The sequence below is a fragment of the Prionailurus bengalensis genome, chromosome D2 (genome assembly GCF_016509475.1).
Source record: "Prionailurus bengalensis isolate Pbe53 chromosome D2, Fcat_Pben_1.1_paternal_pri, whole genome shotgun sequence".
In the NCBI taxonomy this organism is placed as follows: Eukaryota; Metazoa; Chordata; class Mammalia; order Carnivora; family Felidae; genus Prionailurus; species Prionailurus bengalensis.
The window spans coordinates 78,297,804-78,314,478 of record NC_057351.1 but is presented as its reverse complement, the minus strand read 5'-3'; the positions used below and the strand labels follow the sequence as shown (position 1 = coordinate 78,314,478).

Here is a 16,675-nt window from a genome sequence, read left to right as displayed (position 1 = left end):
ATGCACATAGAAAAATCATTCCTGACAATGAAAAACCATCCTGAGCAGGGGTATAACTTCCTGCTTTACAGGCATGTTTTTTGTTTGTTTGCTTGTTTGTTTTTTGCTCATAGGATCTCCCTTCTTCTTAGGGCCAGGGGAGTGGGCTGTGATATCAGGTACACTTCAGACAAGTGTGACCGCCATCTTGGGTTAGCGGAATCTGAGGGGGTTCCTGAGACATGGGTCTCTCTGTGCTCCAAGTGGGAAAATTCCAGGCAAACCGGGACAAGCTGTTTTCATGACTTGGAACCCCAAGCCTTTAGGATCGGCCTGCCTGGCAGAGGAGGGAACCCAGTCTAGGGGGAGTTCAGGTACCTGAGCAGACGGCTCCGGCATCCTCGTGGTGACCACAGTTATGGACCAACAGGCCACGGTGGATGCACTGCCCCAGGCTGGTCTCATCGCCCATGCAGCGCACATCATCCAGGAAGATGGGGCCCGAGCCATCACCAAACAGACTGCTCCTCGGGGCCGCCAGTGCCATTCCGCAGCCCAGCTGCCGGCACACCACCCGTGCGGCCGGCAGGTCCCAGAGGTCGTCGCACACGGTCCCCCAGGTGCCGTTGTAGAGGATCTCCACGCGGCCCTCGCACCTGCTGCTCCCCGCCGCCAGCCTCACCACAGGCAGATCTGCAGGAACCAAAGGTCAGAGAGGCTTGAAAAGGTTCCCCGGACTCTCAAACGAGACAGCATTTCCAGTTGGAGAATTCTAGCCCCGTCTGCAGTCTGTGTCCCCCGGGAAAGCAAATCATATATGCAGAGGAGACCATGTGATGGCTTCTTGTTTCTGAGATTCAGCACAAACTCCACAGTGTTTTGCTGTCAGTGGGGCATTTCTTATGGAAATATGGGCCACATGGTGGCTTTGCAGACGACCACTTAAAAACAACTGTCTTGGGGTGCCTCGGTGGCTCAGTCAGTTAAGCGTCTGACTTCAGCTCCAGTCGTGATCTCGTGGTTCATGATTTCAAGCCCCGTGTCGGGCTCTGTGCTGACAACTCGGAGCCTGGAGCCTGCTTCGGATTCTGTGTCTCCCTGTCTCTCTGTCCCTCCCCTGCTCGTGCTGTGTCTCTTTCTCTCTCTCTCAAAAATAAATAAAAATATTTTTTAAAATTAAAAAAAAAAACACCCCAAGTGTCTGCTTTCATTCTCTTTTGGGTGTCATTTGTCATGTGGTTTCTCTAAAAATTCAAAACAGTTCGGCTGAATGCTTGGGGTTCAGACTTCACATTTTTTACCCAGGTCTCTTAAAGAATGTTTGGAATGTTCAGAACAAAATTAATTTCACTTTACTTGAATTTTAAAAAGGATGAAGTGTTTATCGGAGGATGATGGAGAAGGTTGGAGCTGGAAAATTGCACAGCAGAAGAGGGGTGTCACTCCTACAAGAAGGTCAGATACTTGGGGCGCCTGGGTGGTGCAGTCGGTTGAGCGTCCGACTTCAGCCAGGTCACGATCTCGTGGTCCGTGAGTTCGAGCCCCGCGTCAGGCTCTGGGCTGATGGCTCAGAGCCTGGAGCCTGTTTCCAATTCTGTGTCTCCCTCTCTCTCTGCCCCTCCCCTGTTCATGCTCTGTCTCTCTCTGTCCCAAAAATAAATAAACGTTGAAAAAAAAAAAAAAAAAAGAAGGTCAGATACTCACTGAGTGAAACTTACCCCCGAACCAAAAGCAGATGAGCCTTGGTCTCAGATTCTGAGCCCCAGAGATGGGGCTGGTTCATGGGGTCCCCCTAGAGAAGGGCCCACAAGAGCACTGCGTGGCTCAGGACCTTCCTACGGGCCTTTCAGTAATGCCACTGAGGGTGGGTGGGTGACTGGCTTGGCTTGAAAAGGTCCCCACATGGGGGAGAACCCACCATACCACCAGCTTGTCTCTGATGAGCACAGCTTTTATTCCGTATGGCACCAGGGCCATGAAAATTATGTTGGCTACATTTCTGTGGGCCACAAATGCCAGCCTAAGAAAAGAAGTCGCAAAATGTAAGGACGGAAAAAATACCTATTGGTTGGAAAACATGTGGCTGTTCCCCAGGAGTTGCAGCAACTGTACATGTGAAAGAGAAAATAGTCATCGTAAGTACCTTCTAAGCCAACAATGCAATTTCATTATCTTCTCAGTACCGTCTATATCACATGCGTGAGTTTGCCTTTAAACAACCCCATCCAATCTCTGATCAGATAGCATTTATTTTTTTAAAAAATGTTTATGTATTTTTGAGAGCAAGAGAGAGAGAGAGAGAGAGCGTGTGCACATGCACTCGAGCACAAGCGGGGGAGGGGCAGAGAGTGGGAGCCACAGAGTCTGAAGCAGGCTCCAGCAGAGCCCGACATAGGGCTCGAACTCATGAATTGTGTTGGAGGCTTAACCAACTGAGCCAACCAGGTGCCCCTAGGTAGTTGGCATTTAAAATGTGATGGTAGCTCATACAGGTGATACAGGTGTATGTATTATTCTGGTTAAGGGTAAGAAAATAAGAGAAATAACGTGGATGTCGGGATTGTGAAGGCATGGCGCCACAGGCCCGGCACCTTCTCAGAACCACAGAGCTTTGGGTCAAGGAACCGGTGTCTCCGTCCTGCTGAAATGCAGACCTCATGTACAGGAAGGAGGACATCAAGCCTGTTAACACCCAGAATGGCTTCTCCTCTGGGTGCAGAGTAGGGCCCCAGGGGGATGGAAAACAGTTTTGGGACTTTGCCTTCTGGGGAGGGTCTGGAGCTCAGAGCCACTGTCAAGGCAAGCTAAGGTTGGTGAGAGAGACCCAGCATGGGGACCCTGCACTAGATGGCTTGTCACCAAATAGCAAATAAGATGGATGTGAACGCACAGATGCCTGTATGTCCAGCAGCTGTAGAATCTACAAAGACAAAGGAGACGCAGGGGTGGTTTCATAACAGAAACCAGGGCAGTGGAGTGGTTCGAAGGTCACTGTCTCAGTTTACACGTCACTCAACAAGCCTGTGTAAACAGTTGTTCTTATGCGTCTAGGACTGTCCCCTCTGGGTTTTTACAGCCAGGTGTGGATTGTGTCACCAGGCCAAAAACTCTGGGGTAGTGATTCTGAAAGAATTTGCCTTCATAACGAAGATGCCACCACCAGCAATAGAGTTAACATTCTGCGCATCTATAGAGTGCCATATGCCTGAGTAGGTGTTGAATGCCTTGTGTAATCCTCCTGACAATTTTTATGAGACAAGTGCCATTGCTTTCTGTATTGTCCAATGGATTAACCTTGATGGTCACTGCAGTGGAAGGGGGCCCTCCCGTACATTAAAGAGCTCGCAACTTTTTCAGAGTTTGAACAGAAATCTGTCCCGGACGTGGGGAAGGTTTAAAGCGTGGGAACATTTCTAGACTCCATCTGCTAACTTCAGGCTTGGCCTGGCAGCTCCATGACTGGCCCAGAAGGGACCTGCGCTCATCTGAGCAGATGACACCAGCGTCCTGGTGGTGCCCACAGTTGTGTGTGAGCCAGCCGCTGTGAGGGCACTGCCCCAGTGAGGACTCACTTCCTGTGCACTTGACATCATCCAGGAGGATGCTGCCTGACCTGGGGCTGAAACTGGCCCCAGAGAGGGTGGACACAGCCGGGCCACAGCCAAGCTGTCTGCAGACCATGTGGGCATCCTCTATGGACCAGCTGTCATCACACACCATGCCCCAGGTGTCCGCGTGGTGGACTTCCACTCGGCCTTCGCACCTGCTTGACCCATTCACCAGCCGCAGACCCAGACCTTGGGGGACAATTTCAAGCAATGACTTCCATCAAGGCTCATCCAAAAGGCCACAGAAGAGCCAGCAGCTCTTGGAAATTGTGCATGGGTGATGGATGGCGATAGATTTACTCCCCCTTTCACTCTGCTTCACTCATTTAATTTTTGCCTTGAGTATTACCTCCTGTGTTTCCTGAGGTGACAGTTGGTTGGGAAATGGTTTTGCTCCTTAGCCCGCTGGCCCAGAGACCCGCCTCATCATGGAGCCATTTCTTCTCTTCACTGTGTGTCCTGAAGTCTTGGCTTCTGGCACTCACAGGGTTTGCTGGGTTTTTTCATGAGATGCTAACATGCACACACCAACTGGTGTGTGTGCGTGCGCGTGTGTGTGTGCATGCACACGCACAATGTTCTCTGCCTGCCCTTGCACACACACCGATCAAGTGATGATCACAAGGCTCCATCTATGTTGGTTCGGGATCAGGTGCTGTCACATGTGCATAGATGCTCCTGGGAGCTCATAGGGCAGTTATTCCAGACCGCCCTTCGTGTTCAGAGGACAGCGTCGCAGAAGGGAGCAGAGATGGGATGTGCTCAGGACACAGCCAAGAATAGCTCATGGGGATACAGCCAAAGACAGCTCAAGGTGGGGTTGGGGGGAGATTTGAGGTCAATGGGCCACTCTCAGCCCTGGGGCACCCACCTGAGGCTGAGGAGCAGTGTTTCCAGTGGGGACACTTTCTCCCACGGTAGTAACACTGGGGTAATTCTGAGCTAAAACTCGAATGAGGGAAGGCCATGGAGGAGAGAGGAACAGCTTACCTGCTGACGTGGGCACTTCTGCCGGCTTTGGGAAAGATGCTAAGGACAGAGAGAAACACAACAGGATACAACATCTTAGGTGACAAGCACGTTTAACTCTCAGTTAACTGTCGGTGGGCCCTCAGCCTTGTGGATTATCTACAGTTTCTATTCTAGATGGATTCCCTTCTCAGGTCATTGCTCTTTGGGGGAGTCTTCCATCACCCTGCTGCCACGTGCACCAGGAAGACAAGCAGCTAAAGCACACTCAAGAAAATCAGAGCGTGGCAGGTATGTTTTAAAGAAAGCATTCTTTGGGCATCACTGCTGTCCAGTATAACCTACCCTGGTGCTTTCTTTTTTATTTATTTATTTATTTATTTATTTATTTATTTTTTCAACATTTATTTATTTTTGGGACAGAGAGAGACAGAGCATGAACGGGGGAGGGGCAGAGAGAGAGGGAGACACAGAATCGGAAACAGGCTCCAGGCTCTGAGCCATCAGCCCAGAGCCCGATGCGGGGCTCGAACTCCCGGACCGTGAGATCGTGACCTGGCTGAAGTCGGACGCTTAACCGACTGCGCCACCCAGGCGCCCCATACCCTGGTGCTTTCTTTGAGGTTTGGGGTCACTTCTTTTTCCTAACCCCTCTGCATATTGCATTTTACTCTTAAAGATTGTGCCGCAGACAAGCAGCTGACCTAATTTAAAATGTGAGCTGGTCAACTGTTGAGCCAGTCAGAGTCAGGGAAAGACCAAGTGATGCTTTCAGCCCCTTCATTCTTTTTATTTTTAAATTTTTTAATGTTTTTATTCATTTTTGAGAGAGAGAGAAAGAGAGTGGAGGAGGGGCAGAGAGAGAGAGAGAGAGAGAGAGAGAGAGGGAGGCACAGAATCTGAAGCAGGCTCCAGGCTCTGAGCTATGAGTACAGAGCCTGATGCAGGGCTTGAACCCATGAACTGTGAGATCATGACTCGAGCTGAAGTTGGACGCTCAACAAATGAGCCACCTGGGTGCCCCTTAGCTCCTTCATTCTTTACAACTCTGTCAGGGAGAAATGTAGAGAGCAGTATAGACAGAGCTAAACCCCTGCAGTGCTTGGAAGGAGCTGGCTGGCATCTGAATAGTGTGCCCCATGCGGCAAGCCCTGCTCCACCTGCTCTACACAGAGAGAACACTGAGTTCCAGAATGGCTTTAGGAGGCAAATATTATTATCCTCCTCCTTATCCTTGTCTAGAGGAGGACACTGAGGCATGGGGCGGGGGGTGGGGTTCAGAGATTTGTTCAAGATCCCACAGCTCACGAATGATGAAGCCAGGGTGATAGATCCAGGACATTTGGATCTATCCACAGCCCTACTGCCCAGGGTGACTTTGCCAAGATAAGTTACAGTTAATCAATGTAATTGAAGGGGTGCCTAGGTGGCTCAGTCATGATCTTGGGGTTGTGGGATTGAGCCTCGCATCTGGCTCCAGGCTGAGTGTGGAGCCTGCTTGTGAATCTCTCTCTCTCTCTCTCTCTCTCTCTCTCTCTCTCTCTGTCCTCCCCCACTCTCCCTCTCTCTCTCTCTACCTCTGCCCCTCCCCTGTTCATGTTCTCTCTTTCTCTCAAATTAAAAAAAAAGTACAATTGAAATTACCTGAAGTTGGGTAACTCCCAGCAGCTGATGGTGTTGAGTAAGGCAGAGAGGCTGTGAGAGACATAAATCAAACTCATTCCTCTCAAACCCAAGAGGTTGTTCTGCTTATTTGGAACAGAAAGGTCCATGTCTGGCTCTAGGGAGAAACGGCACCCAATCTGGGCATGTGAGCCCCGAGTTGCCATGGTAACAACCAGCAGATGTCTTGGGTCACTGGGCTCATTTCTGTCCAGCTGCGGGACATCACAATGTCTTTAATTTGTTTTCAAACTCTGCTCACAGTGATGGTTGCCTTATGTGGAATGCCTAACTTGCCATTTCCTTTGGTTTTGTGATTCTTCCTGGGTGTGTGGGTCTTGCCTCCCAGAGCAAATGTCAATTTGCAAAGCGTGGGACTACGTTTGTCTCAAGGATGTGCACTGGCCACTTGAGCACCTGGAGGGAGCCGAGGGCCAGGGTGGAGACCTCTGAGCAGATGCTTTGTGATGTTTCCCCTTCACCTCTGACCCACCTTGAGTAGCTCTTCCAGGGGTCCTTGTTCCACACCTCCCTGCTCTTGAAGCCCCCAGCCCTGTCCTCGGATGTCACAGTCAGCATGTGGCTTCCAGTCATGTTTTGCTTCAGCACTGATTCTGCCCCTTGACCTCTCCCTTCTCCTCTCAAAACCTTCTAGTATTTGCCACCCTTGCTTTTTCCTTCATCCTCCCGTCATTTCGGCCAGGTCTAGCTGGTAAGCCACTTTGCCTCTTCCCAGCCAAATCCAGAAGGATGCAGAGATAGACTGGGGCTTCTGACTCCAAGTACTGAATTTATTTGCAGAAACTCAATTGGGATAAAACTGAGGAATAAGAGCCCTGGGCTGGGACCTGGGCTCCCAGCTTCCCAGCTCTGTGACTTTAGGAGTCATCTCTGTGTCACCTGGGCAACAAGGGAGATGAACCAAAGAGATGCTTCCCAGAGGTATGATTCATCACTGGTGGGATGCGAGATAATTTGAGGTGATGCATCTTCTATTTTAAGAGTCGCATATTTATATAACATCATAATCTAAAAATCTACATTGAATTCCATTCTGATTAAAGACATTTTCAGATATGCGTGGGCATGCATTGATCAGAATAGATAGTTCATCGTTTATTTTACTTTTTTCTAAGTTTGTTTTTTTTTTTTGAGGTGGGGGAGGGGCAGAGAGAGAGAGAGAGAGAGAGAGAGAGGGCTCTGTCGGCGCAAAGCCCAGCGCAGGGCTCAATCTCACGAACCTTGAGATCATGACCTGAGCTGAAACCAAGAGTCGGACGCTTAACCGACTGAGCCACCCAGGTGCCCTGATAGTTCATTGTTTATTTTAATTTGTAAACATTTTCGTATTGCTATGTTGCCACTGTGTCTGTTTGTATGTATTGTCTATTTATGGTGGCTGATCCTGGCTGTCCGGGTATGGTGGGGATATAGGAATTCCTCGTAAAATGAATTCGTCTAAGTAAAAGAAGAGGAGTCCGCGTGAAGGAAAAGTGTTAAGGAAGGTGTGGTGCGTGTGGGAGGTGGGCAGAAGCCATGCAGGGGCATCTGAGTGGCGGAAGCTCGGGAAACAGTGACATCAGGACCCCCTCCTGCTCTGAGTACAGTTGGGAATGTCATTTCGCCCACCCGCTTGTGTCAGCATCAGGCCCACCTGAGCAGATGACGCCGGCATCCTCGTGGTGGCCGCAGTTGTGGGAGAACCAGCCGCTGTGCAGGCACTGCCACAGCCTGGCTTCCGTCCCCACGCACTCCACGTCGTCCAGAGCAATGGGGCCCACGCCTTGGTGGAAATGCGCCCTGCCGGGGGCCGACACCGCCCTGCCGCAGGCCAGCTGCCTGCACACCACCTGCGCGTCACGCGGGTCCCAGCTGTCATCACACACGGTCCCCCAGGTGCCATTGTAGTGCAGCTCCACGCGACCCTCGCACCGGTGGCTGCCTCCGGCCAGCCTGAGGGCCACATCTGGGGACCGCGGACATGCCTGGGTCATGCTCTGGGTGCTCCCCCTTTGCCCCTGCCCTCAAGGAAGGTCCCGGGAATTTCCTGTGAGTCGACCCACTTTTGAGGGCTCTCCTCTCAGACGTGGGGAGGGAGCCACCAAGGGCTCAAGGGGGCCGAAAAGAGTACTCTCACGTCAATGTGAGTTTTTGAGGGGTGTGTTTCAAAGCTTTTTCCCCAGACAGGACTATTTGACAGAGGCCAAAGGAGGCCCCCAGAAGCCCCGTGTGAGGTGGGCAGCTCCAGACATGCTGACACTAGCTGTGGCTGCTCTTGGGGAACCACATCTTGACGCAGCTTTAAGGGACTACACCTGTTTTGAACGAAACGGGCTTGGAGACAGCGTCAGACAAGACCCCTCCTCAGCACGTGCGATGTGCTCTAATATCGGAAGGTGTGTGTGGACGTGTGGTTCCACGCGGTGTTGGGTGTTCAGCCACACCCCCCCACCCCTGTCAGATCTTGGGGGCAAACAAAGGAGCGTGGGGACCTTTTCCAGTCCCTGGTGCCCAGTCAGATTCGGTCACCCACCCTCGTCTTCATTACCAGGCAGCACAGGGGCCAAAATGACCAAAGGACCTACCGGTATTGTTCTCGTCTTGCACAAGAGACTCATAGGATGCAAAAAAGCCCATGTTGGTGACAATAGCGTCGCTGTGGAAGACCACCGTCAAGCGATTTGAGGAGGAGGTGAATACTGGGGTTGTACCAGAACAGAATCTTCCCAGAGAAAAAGATTCGCTCTGTGGGCCATCAAAGATTTCAATGAAGTCGTACGGACATCCAAAGAAGTTTTCCATCCTATGAAGATACGATATCACTCAGACTCCATCTGCTGAGGCTTTTCCTCCACCAAGTGCTGCACAGATTGGTTCAGGAAGGGAAGGTTCTGGAAGAGGTATCTGAAACCTACGTCTTTTTGCACAGATCGGAGGGAAATAGGACCCTGTTGCTAGAGGCAGTATGTATCTTCCTGTTTATAAAATCCTTTTAATTTTTAAAGTTTCCATTGAATTGCATTTCCCGAATATGGATTACAAGCACAAAGAATAGAACTTAACTGCTATTGACAGGTATGTGGTGAAAAGTACATTTTTCTCTAATCCCTGACTAGTCCCTCGGATGTCATTCTGCTTCTTAGAAGAAGCTACAATGAACAGTTTCTTTTTGTTCCCTTCCAGATAGAGTCTAAGCACAGAAGGCAGCCACTGGAGTGTTGTTTGAGGTTTTCTTGTAGACCGTTCCCTAGCAATACCCCCTATGTGTGTGATGGACCCAAACCTGTTTAACTGATCCCCTACTGACGGCCAATTAGATGGTTTCCAATCTAGTGTTTCTATAAGAACACTGCCATGATTATCCTCTATGCACAAGACTTTATCAGTAGACTGATTTTCTGGAACTAGAATTGCTGCCTTAAAATATTTGTACCTTAAAAGGGGGTGTTTGGGTGGTTTTGTCGGTTCAGTGTCCAACTCTTGGTTTTGGCTCAAGTCACGATCTCACAGTTCATGAGATTGAGCCTTGCATCAGGCTCTGTGCTCACAGCACAGAGCCTGCTTGGGATTCTCTCTCTCCTCTCTCTCTCTCCCCTCCCCCACTCACTCTCTTTGTCTCTCTCTCTCACTCTCTCTCAAAATAAATAAATAAATTTATTTAAAAAATTAAAGTTTTGGGGTGCCTGGGTGGCTCAGTCGGTTAAGCATCCAACTTTGGCTCAGGTCATGATCTCACAGCCCATGAGTTTGGGCCCTGTATCAGGCTCTGCACTGACAGCTCAGAGCCTGAAGCCTGCTTCAGACTCTGTGTCTCCGTCTCTCTCTTCCCTTCCCCAATTCACACTCTGTCTCTCTATCAAAAATAAATAAGCTTAAAAAAATTAAAGTTTTGATCAAAGTTTTGATATTACAGAGCAGGCCTCCCAAGCCTTCCTCACTTTTTGAGAGTTAACTATGGAAGGTGGGTTTTATTTATTTATGTTTGTTTGTTTATTTGCTTATTGGTGGGGTTAGGGGTAGTGGACAGCACAACAGTGTCTATGACAGGGCAAAGAGGAGAGTAAAAGTGGGAGATATTTACTCACTTCACCACATCAAACGTGAGCTTGACATGAGCCCTGGCATCCACTTGTATGTCCCAGGCACACACCACATTTGTGGGGTATTTTTTAGGATACCAAGGGCTGGAGAAGGAGCCCGAATTATTTGTGAGCAAACCGCCACAGTGGAAGTTTTCATCTGCAAGATGCGGTAAAGACACCCCATCAGAAGGAGGCACTGAGCTGTGCTGGTGTTTTCAGAGGGGTCAGAGGGCACAGGCAGCAGGAGCGAGGGGCACCTGTTCCAGGTCTGCTGTGGCCAATAACTGCAAAAGTTGGCTTTGGGAACTCCTCTGAGTTTCCAACGCTGTTGTTTGTCAGATGAGACCATTATACGTGTCCCGCAAGATTACAGGGCTTTGTGAGGACAAATGACAGTGACGTATGGTTGACAGGGCTTTCTGGACCCATATGCACAGATGGGTCTGAGCATGTGTTTTAATGAAAAGATGCAAGGACAATGTAAGCCCCAGTACGTATCACCGTCCAGTCATAAAGCTGCTCATATTAGAAGATCCCCCACGTGATATACAAATCCCAGATGGAATCAGCACCAACAACACACAGAACACCCACTTCATGGCTAAAATGGATTTGGTGTGGAATTTAAATTAAAGACCCCCTGTGCTGGGGCTTCTCATATGTAAAAGGAAGAGAGCATTTATCCAGCTGTTGGAAGCGCTAACATTGAAAATAAGGCACAAGGTGCCTGGGTGTCTCAGTTGGTTGAGCATTTAATTCTTGATTCAGTTCATGTCATTATCTCACGTTTCATGAGTTCAAGCCCTGCATCGGACTCTGCACTGATGATAGCACAGAGCCTGCTTGGGATTCTCTCTTTCTCCATCTCTCTCTGCTCCTCCCCTGCTCATGTGCACTCTCTTTCTCAAAAACAAAAAACAAAAAACAAAAAACAAAAAACAAAACAAAGAAAATAAGGCAAATGGCATCTGGTGGCTCAGTCAGTTGAGTGTCCGACTCTTAATTTAATTTTGGTTCAGGTCATGATCCCAGGGTTGTGGGATCAAGCCACTCTTAGTGTGGAGCCTGCTTAGGATTCTTTCTCTCTCTGTCCCTCTGCCCCTCTCCACCACTCATGCTCTCTCTCTCTCTCTGTCTAAAATAAAAAACAAAAAAAGAAAAGAAGGCAAGTATAAAACCATGTGAAGGACAATAGCCAAATTATGGAAAGAGCCTAAATGTCCATCAACTGATTAATGGATAAAAAAAATTGTGGTTTATATACACAATGGAATACTACATGGCAATGAGAAAGAATGAAATATGGCCCTTTGTAGCAACGTGGATGGAACTGGAGAGTGTGATGCTAAGTGAAATAAGCCATAAAGAGAAAGACAGATACCATATGGTTTCACTCTTATGTGGATCCTGAGAAACTTAACAGAAACCCATGGGGGAGGGGAAGGAAAAAAAAAAAGAGGTTAGAGTGGAAGAGAGCCAAAGCATAAGAGACTCTTAAAAACTGAGAACAAACTGAGGGTTGATGGGGGGTGGGAGGAAGGGGAGGGTGGGTGATGGGTATTGAGGAGGGCACCTTTTGGGATGAGCACTGGGTGTTGTATGGAAACCAATTTGACAATAAACTTCATATACTGAAAAAAAACCATGAAGGGTTTACGTAAAGCTGACATACCTGTAGCAGGACTGTCACCAGTTGAGTCTGTGAACATATACAGAGAAAAAATGATGCTGTGAGCAAGGACTTTTATCCAAAATATGCCTCTAAAATAGTAAAAAATATTGACATTCCAAGCTGTGACTTCTCTGTGCCCCACTGGACAGAGATGACTGTCCAACCCAAGAGTTGGGACATCTGCACACTAAGTGTGTGGATAGGTGTAGTTTGATACAACTCGCTGGGGGCTCACCTGGGCTTCCCATTTCCTTGGTTCCCACAGCATCTATGGCATGATCATCCCTGCAAGCAGCTAGCTCTCTCTCACTGCAGGTGCCAACTCAGGGCATCCTTGGGGCCCAGATACTACACTTCTGGTGAACCTGAACTCTACCCCCGGCCCTCTCCCCACCCTCTGCAGGCCCCCAGCCCTGCCATTTTGTCAACACTAATGGAATGCGTCGCTCTTGTTCATTAGCAACAGAAGGCTTATGCTGTCGACTGTGCCCTGATTACAGGATTAAAGAGTGGCCAGGACCACATGTTTCAGGGGCCTGGTGAGCAGTTGAAATGTATGGAAGAACAATACCTGTTGGTCCCACTTTTGGACTGCCATCAACACCTACTCAAAGACCAAAGAGAGAATAAGTAGGATAATCATGTAATTGATAAAAGAAAATCAGGTACTATTTTTGTTTGTTTGTTTGTTTGTTTGTTTAAGGATCAAACACATTCTTTCTGGGCAGTTGAGAGTGTGTATAAAAACCCATCGACGTTGTTTAAAGATTGGCAGCCTACGTCAGGGCCCACTGGATGAGGGGGAACACTCTGCTTTTCAATTTCATGATGGTTCATCTAGTTGCTGTAAGTATGAAAATTGAAAGCAATTAAAATAGTTGGTATGTATTTCCTTTTGGTCAGTTATAGGGCTGGAGGAGCATTAGTAACAGAGCCAAGCTCAGTCTTTCGTACAGTACCTTGGGGGCAATACTTAACAGAGTATGGGCCTGCATGTCATCGAGACAATGCCGTTGTTACCTTATCAATAAAATGAGAATGCAATCATCTCTCTTATTAGAGATTGTGAACATGAAGTGAGCATATGAATGAGCTGGATTCGGCACTGAGCCTGGCACATGTTCAGCACTCTGGACAGCAGCTGCTAGTCCTAGTCAGGGGGCAGTGGACTGTCACCAACACCGTGGCATGCTTATCCAGGACTGGGATGTCTGATGACACAAATCCTCTATCTAATTATCACAACTTTTAAGGGGGAAACTTGAACAATTTACAGACACAATAATTTAAGACAAAGGACACTAACTCTTAAACAAATTAAACTTAACTTACACTAACATTACATTAACAGACACTAACTCTTAACATTAAAAAGATGGCTTGAAGCCATGGCTTCCTTTCTGAGTAATTGCTGGAATTGATTTCTCCCTTCCCAGAAGCTGCAGGTGGGCAAGACTCTCTCTGAGGGTGGCTGTGTCCTGGGGGCTCACCTGAGCAGATGGCGCTGGCATCCTCATGGTGCCCGCAGTTGTGGGAGAACCATCCATTGTGTGTGCATTGCCACAGCCTGGCTTCGTTCCCCATGCACTGCATATCATCCAGCATGATGTGGCCAGTGCCTCCATCAAAGTAGCTCTGAGCTGGGGCTGACAAGGCCTCACCACAGCCAAGCTGTTGGCACACCACCCTGGCGTCTGTTATGTCCCAGCTGTCATCACACACTGTGCCCCAGGTGCCGTTGTAGAAGACCTCCACCCGGCCCTCACACCTGTGACTGCCATTCACCAGTCTCAGGGATGCACCTGGGGGACAGGAAGACAGAGGCTTCTGAGCTGTGGTGCTGTCTCCAAAACTCTAGGACCTTCTGCAGTTGGAGAAGGAATGCCCAGTACCTGGGCTCATTTTTCTGTATTAGGCTATGAGACTCTAGGTAGGGTGGCCTTATGTCTTGCTTTGCCTGGAATAGTCCTGGTTTATAACTGTCATAGAGCAAGCAATGCCTGTTAATTAGTTTAAAGTCCCTTTTAAACTCTCAAAAGTATCCTGACTGGAGGTTAAGTTACGTGGTCACCCTGAGCATAATCCACTGAGAGCTCAGGAATGTTCCCTACATCCTAAGAGGTCTGTATAAGTGCTCTGGGTGGTTTTGTATTGAATTCACCTGGAATCAGGTGGACTGGTAGTTGTAGTTTGAGGTAGCTTTGTTCCAGAAGGATCGGCCCTACTGCATCCTCCCCTCCTTTGGAAAAGAAAGATCTTTATTTGCGTCCTTCATCTACACACACAGTCAATACAAGATATGAGATTCAGCCACCTGTTTCTGTAGCCAGGATGTTTTGGTGGTGGAAAAGGACAGTGAGTGGCAGAGCAGGGTGAGGGATTGGCTGGGGACTGTTAGAGTGGACGTCACTCAGGATGGCATTAATGATGGTGGACTCTGCAGGTCAGATTTAGAAAGCATCTCCTCTCTTAAAGGGAAAGGACACAAATTAGATCTAGCTTCCATCCAGGGTGAATATTAGGATACCTACCACTCTCCCTTTCATCTTGTTGAATGGCATTATACAGAGCATAAAACCCTGTGTTGGTGATCATGGCATCACTTCTGAACACCACAGTCATGATGTTTGAAGAGGAGAGGAAGGTGAGGTCTGCCCCAGCACAAAATCTGCCCTTGGAGAGTGAGGCAACTTGCCGTCCGTCGAACACTTCAATAAAGTCATAAGGGCACCCGTAGATGTCTTCTAATCTGAGGAGGTAAAGGCACAGCAAATCTCCTTAAGGAAATCTGCAGAAAAGTCTTAAATTAAAGCGTCATTGGTACTGTATCCAGCCAGAAACTGCAATCATCACTGCTGCCTCCTTTTAACCACACATCCCACTGGTGGACTTGACCCCTTCAATATGGCTTGAATTTGCCCTTCTGTCCTTCCCTGTGGGCACCGGCCCAGGTCAGTCATCCTTGTGCTGTGTCTCACATGCTCTGTTTCAGCGGCCCCCATCTGGTACCTTGGCTTTTGATCTTTCCCATCAGCTTCCTCTCTACCTCCAGTGCCTCCTGAATGTCCCCTGACTCTATTCAAACTCTGACATTCCCTGGGGGTGTGGGCAAGTGTCCACTAGTGTCTCATTGAGTAGAACACTCAGTGGGACCTGGAGCAGGGACAGATGTTGACTTGCTGTCAATAAGCCCCCAGGGCCTGCTGAGTAGGACTCTCTCCTTCCATGCCCCAAACTGCCTGGTTCCAACCTGGATGATCAGAGAAGTTGTCCCTGACCATCCCACCAAACCCCATCTGCCCAGCCACCCCTTCTCTATCCTATTACCATCTAGGTGTATATATTTTTCTTCATAGCATTTATCAACTTATCACTGATGGGAATTGTTCTTGAGCTACTGGTTTATTTGAGTACTATTTGCCTCCCCATCTAGAATATGAACTTCATGAGGACAGAGATCTTGTCTGTCTTGTTTGCCACTAGAAGTCTGTGCCTAGACCAGAGTCTGCATGAAAGCAGGCTCAACAAATATTCCTTAAAGAATATCAACATTAGGACTTGGCAAGATGGCAGCTTAGGAGGACGCTGGGCTCACCGCATGTCCTGCTGATCACTTAGATTCCACCTACACCTGCCTAAATAACCCAGAAAACCGCCAGAGGATTAGCAGAATGGAGTCGCCGGAGCCAAGCGGAGACGAGAGGCCCACGGAAGAGGGTAGGAAGGGCGGCGAGGTGGTGCGCGCTCCACGGACTGGCGGGAGGGAGCCGGGGCAGAGGGGCGGCTCGCCGGCCAAGCAGAGCCCCCGAGTCTGGCTGGCAAAAGCGGAGGGGCCTGACGGACTGTGTTCCCACAACAAGCGTGACTTAGCGTCTGGGAGGTCATAAGTTAACAGCTCTGCTCGGAAAGCGGGAAGGCTGGAGGACAAAGGGAGGGAGAGCTGCTGAGTCCCCTGACAACAGAGCTCAGTTTGGTGGGGAACAAAGGCGCTCGCCAGCGCCATCTCCCCCGCCCATCCCCCAGCCGAAATCCCAAAGGGAACCGGTTCCTGCCAGGGAACTTGCTCGCTCGGCGCAAACACCCAACTCTGCGCTTCTGCGGAGCCAAACCTCCGGCATCGGATCTGACTCCCTCCCGCTGCCACAGGGCCCCTCCTGAAGTGGATCACCTAAGGAGAAGCGATCTAAGCCTGCCCCTCCTGCCCCCGTGCCCCTTGCCTACCCACCCCAGCTAATATGCCAGATCCCCAGCATCACAAGCCTGGCAGGGTGCAAGTAGCCCAGACGAGCCACACCACCCCACAGTGAATCCCGCCCCTAGGAGAAGGGAAGAGAAGGCACACACCAGTCTGACTGTGGCCCCAGCGGTGGGCTGGGGGCAGACATCAGGTCGGACTGCGGCCCCGCCCACCGACTCCAGTTATACACCACAGCACAGGGGAAGTGCCCTGCAGGTCCTCACCACGCCAGGGACTATCCAAAATGACCAAGCGGGAGAATTCCCCTCAGAAGAATCTCCAGGAAATAACAACAGCTAATGAGCTGATCAAAAAGGATTTAAATAATATAACAGAAAGTGAGTTTAGAATAATAGTCATAAAATTAATCGCTGGGCTTGAAAAGAGTATACAGGACAGCAGAGAATCTCTTGCTACACAGATCAAGGGACTAAGGAACAGTCACGAGGAGCTGAAAAACGCTTTA

At 49.3% G+C, this 16,675-nt stretch overlaps 1 protein-coding gene across 1 annotated transcript; it reads right to left on the bottom strand.

Moving 5' to 3' along the window:
* Positions 1–349: 349 nt before the first annotated feature.
* Positions 350–8,372, bottom strand: LOC122492640 (deleted in malignant brain tumors 1 protein-like). The gene is made up of 3 exons (XM_043596123.1): positions 7,873–8,372; positions 3,552–3,776; positions 350–687 (listed from the first exon to the last, which is right to left on the bottom strand). The coding sequence occupies exons 1-3, from the start codon at positions 8,210–8,212 to the stop codon at positions 350–352; spliced, it is 903 nt and encodes a 300-aa protein (XP_043452058.1). The 5' UTR covers positions 8,213–8,372.
* Between the last annotated feature and the right edge of the window lie 8,303 nt (positions 8,373–16,675).

Bases quoted from the DNA above. Each gene is read 5' to 3' on its own strand.
- LOC122492640 (XM_043596123.1), bottom strand. From the start codon at position 8,212: ATGACCCAGGCATGTCCGCGGTCCCCAGATGTGGCCCTCAGGCTGGCC. The intron at 3,777-7,872 runs GTGGGCCTGATG...TTGTCCCCCAAG, and splicing joins TGCCGGCGTCATCTGCTCAG to GTCTGGGTCTGCGGCTGGTG. The intron at 688-3,551 runs GTGAGTCCTCAC...AGCCTCTCTGAC, and splicing joins TGATGTCAAGTGCACAGGAA to CTTTGGTTCCTGCAGATCTG.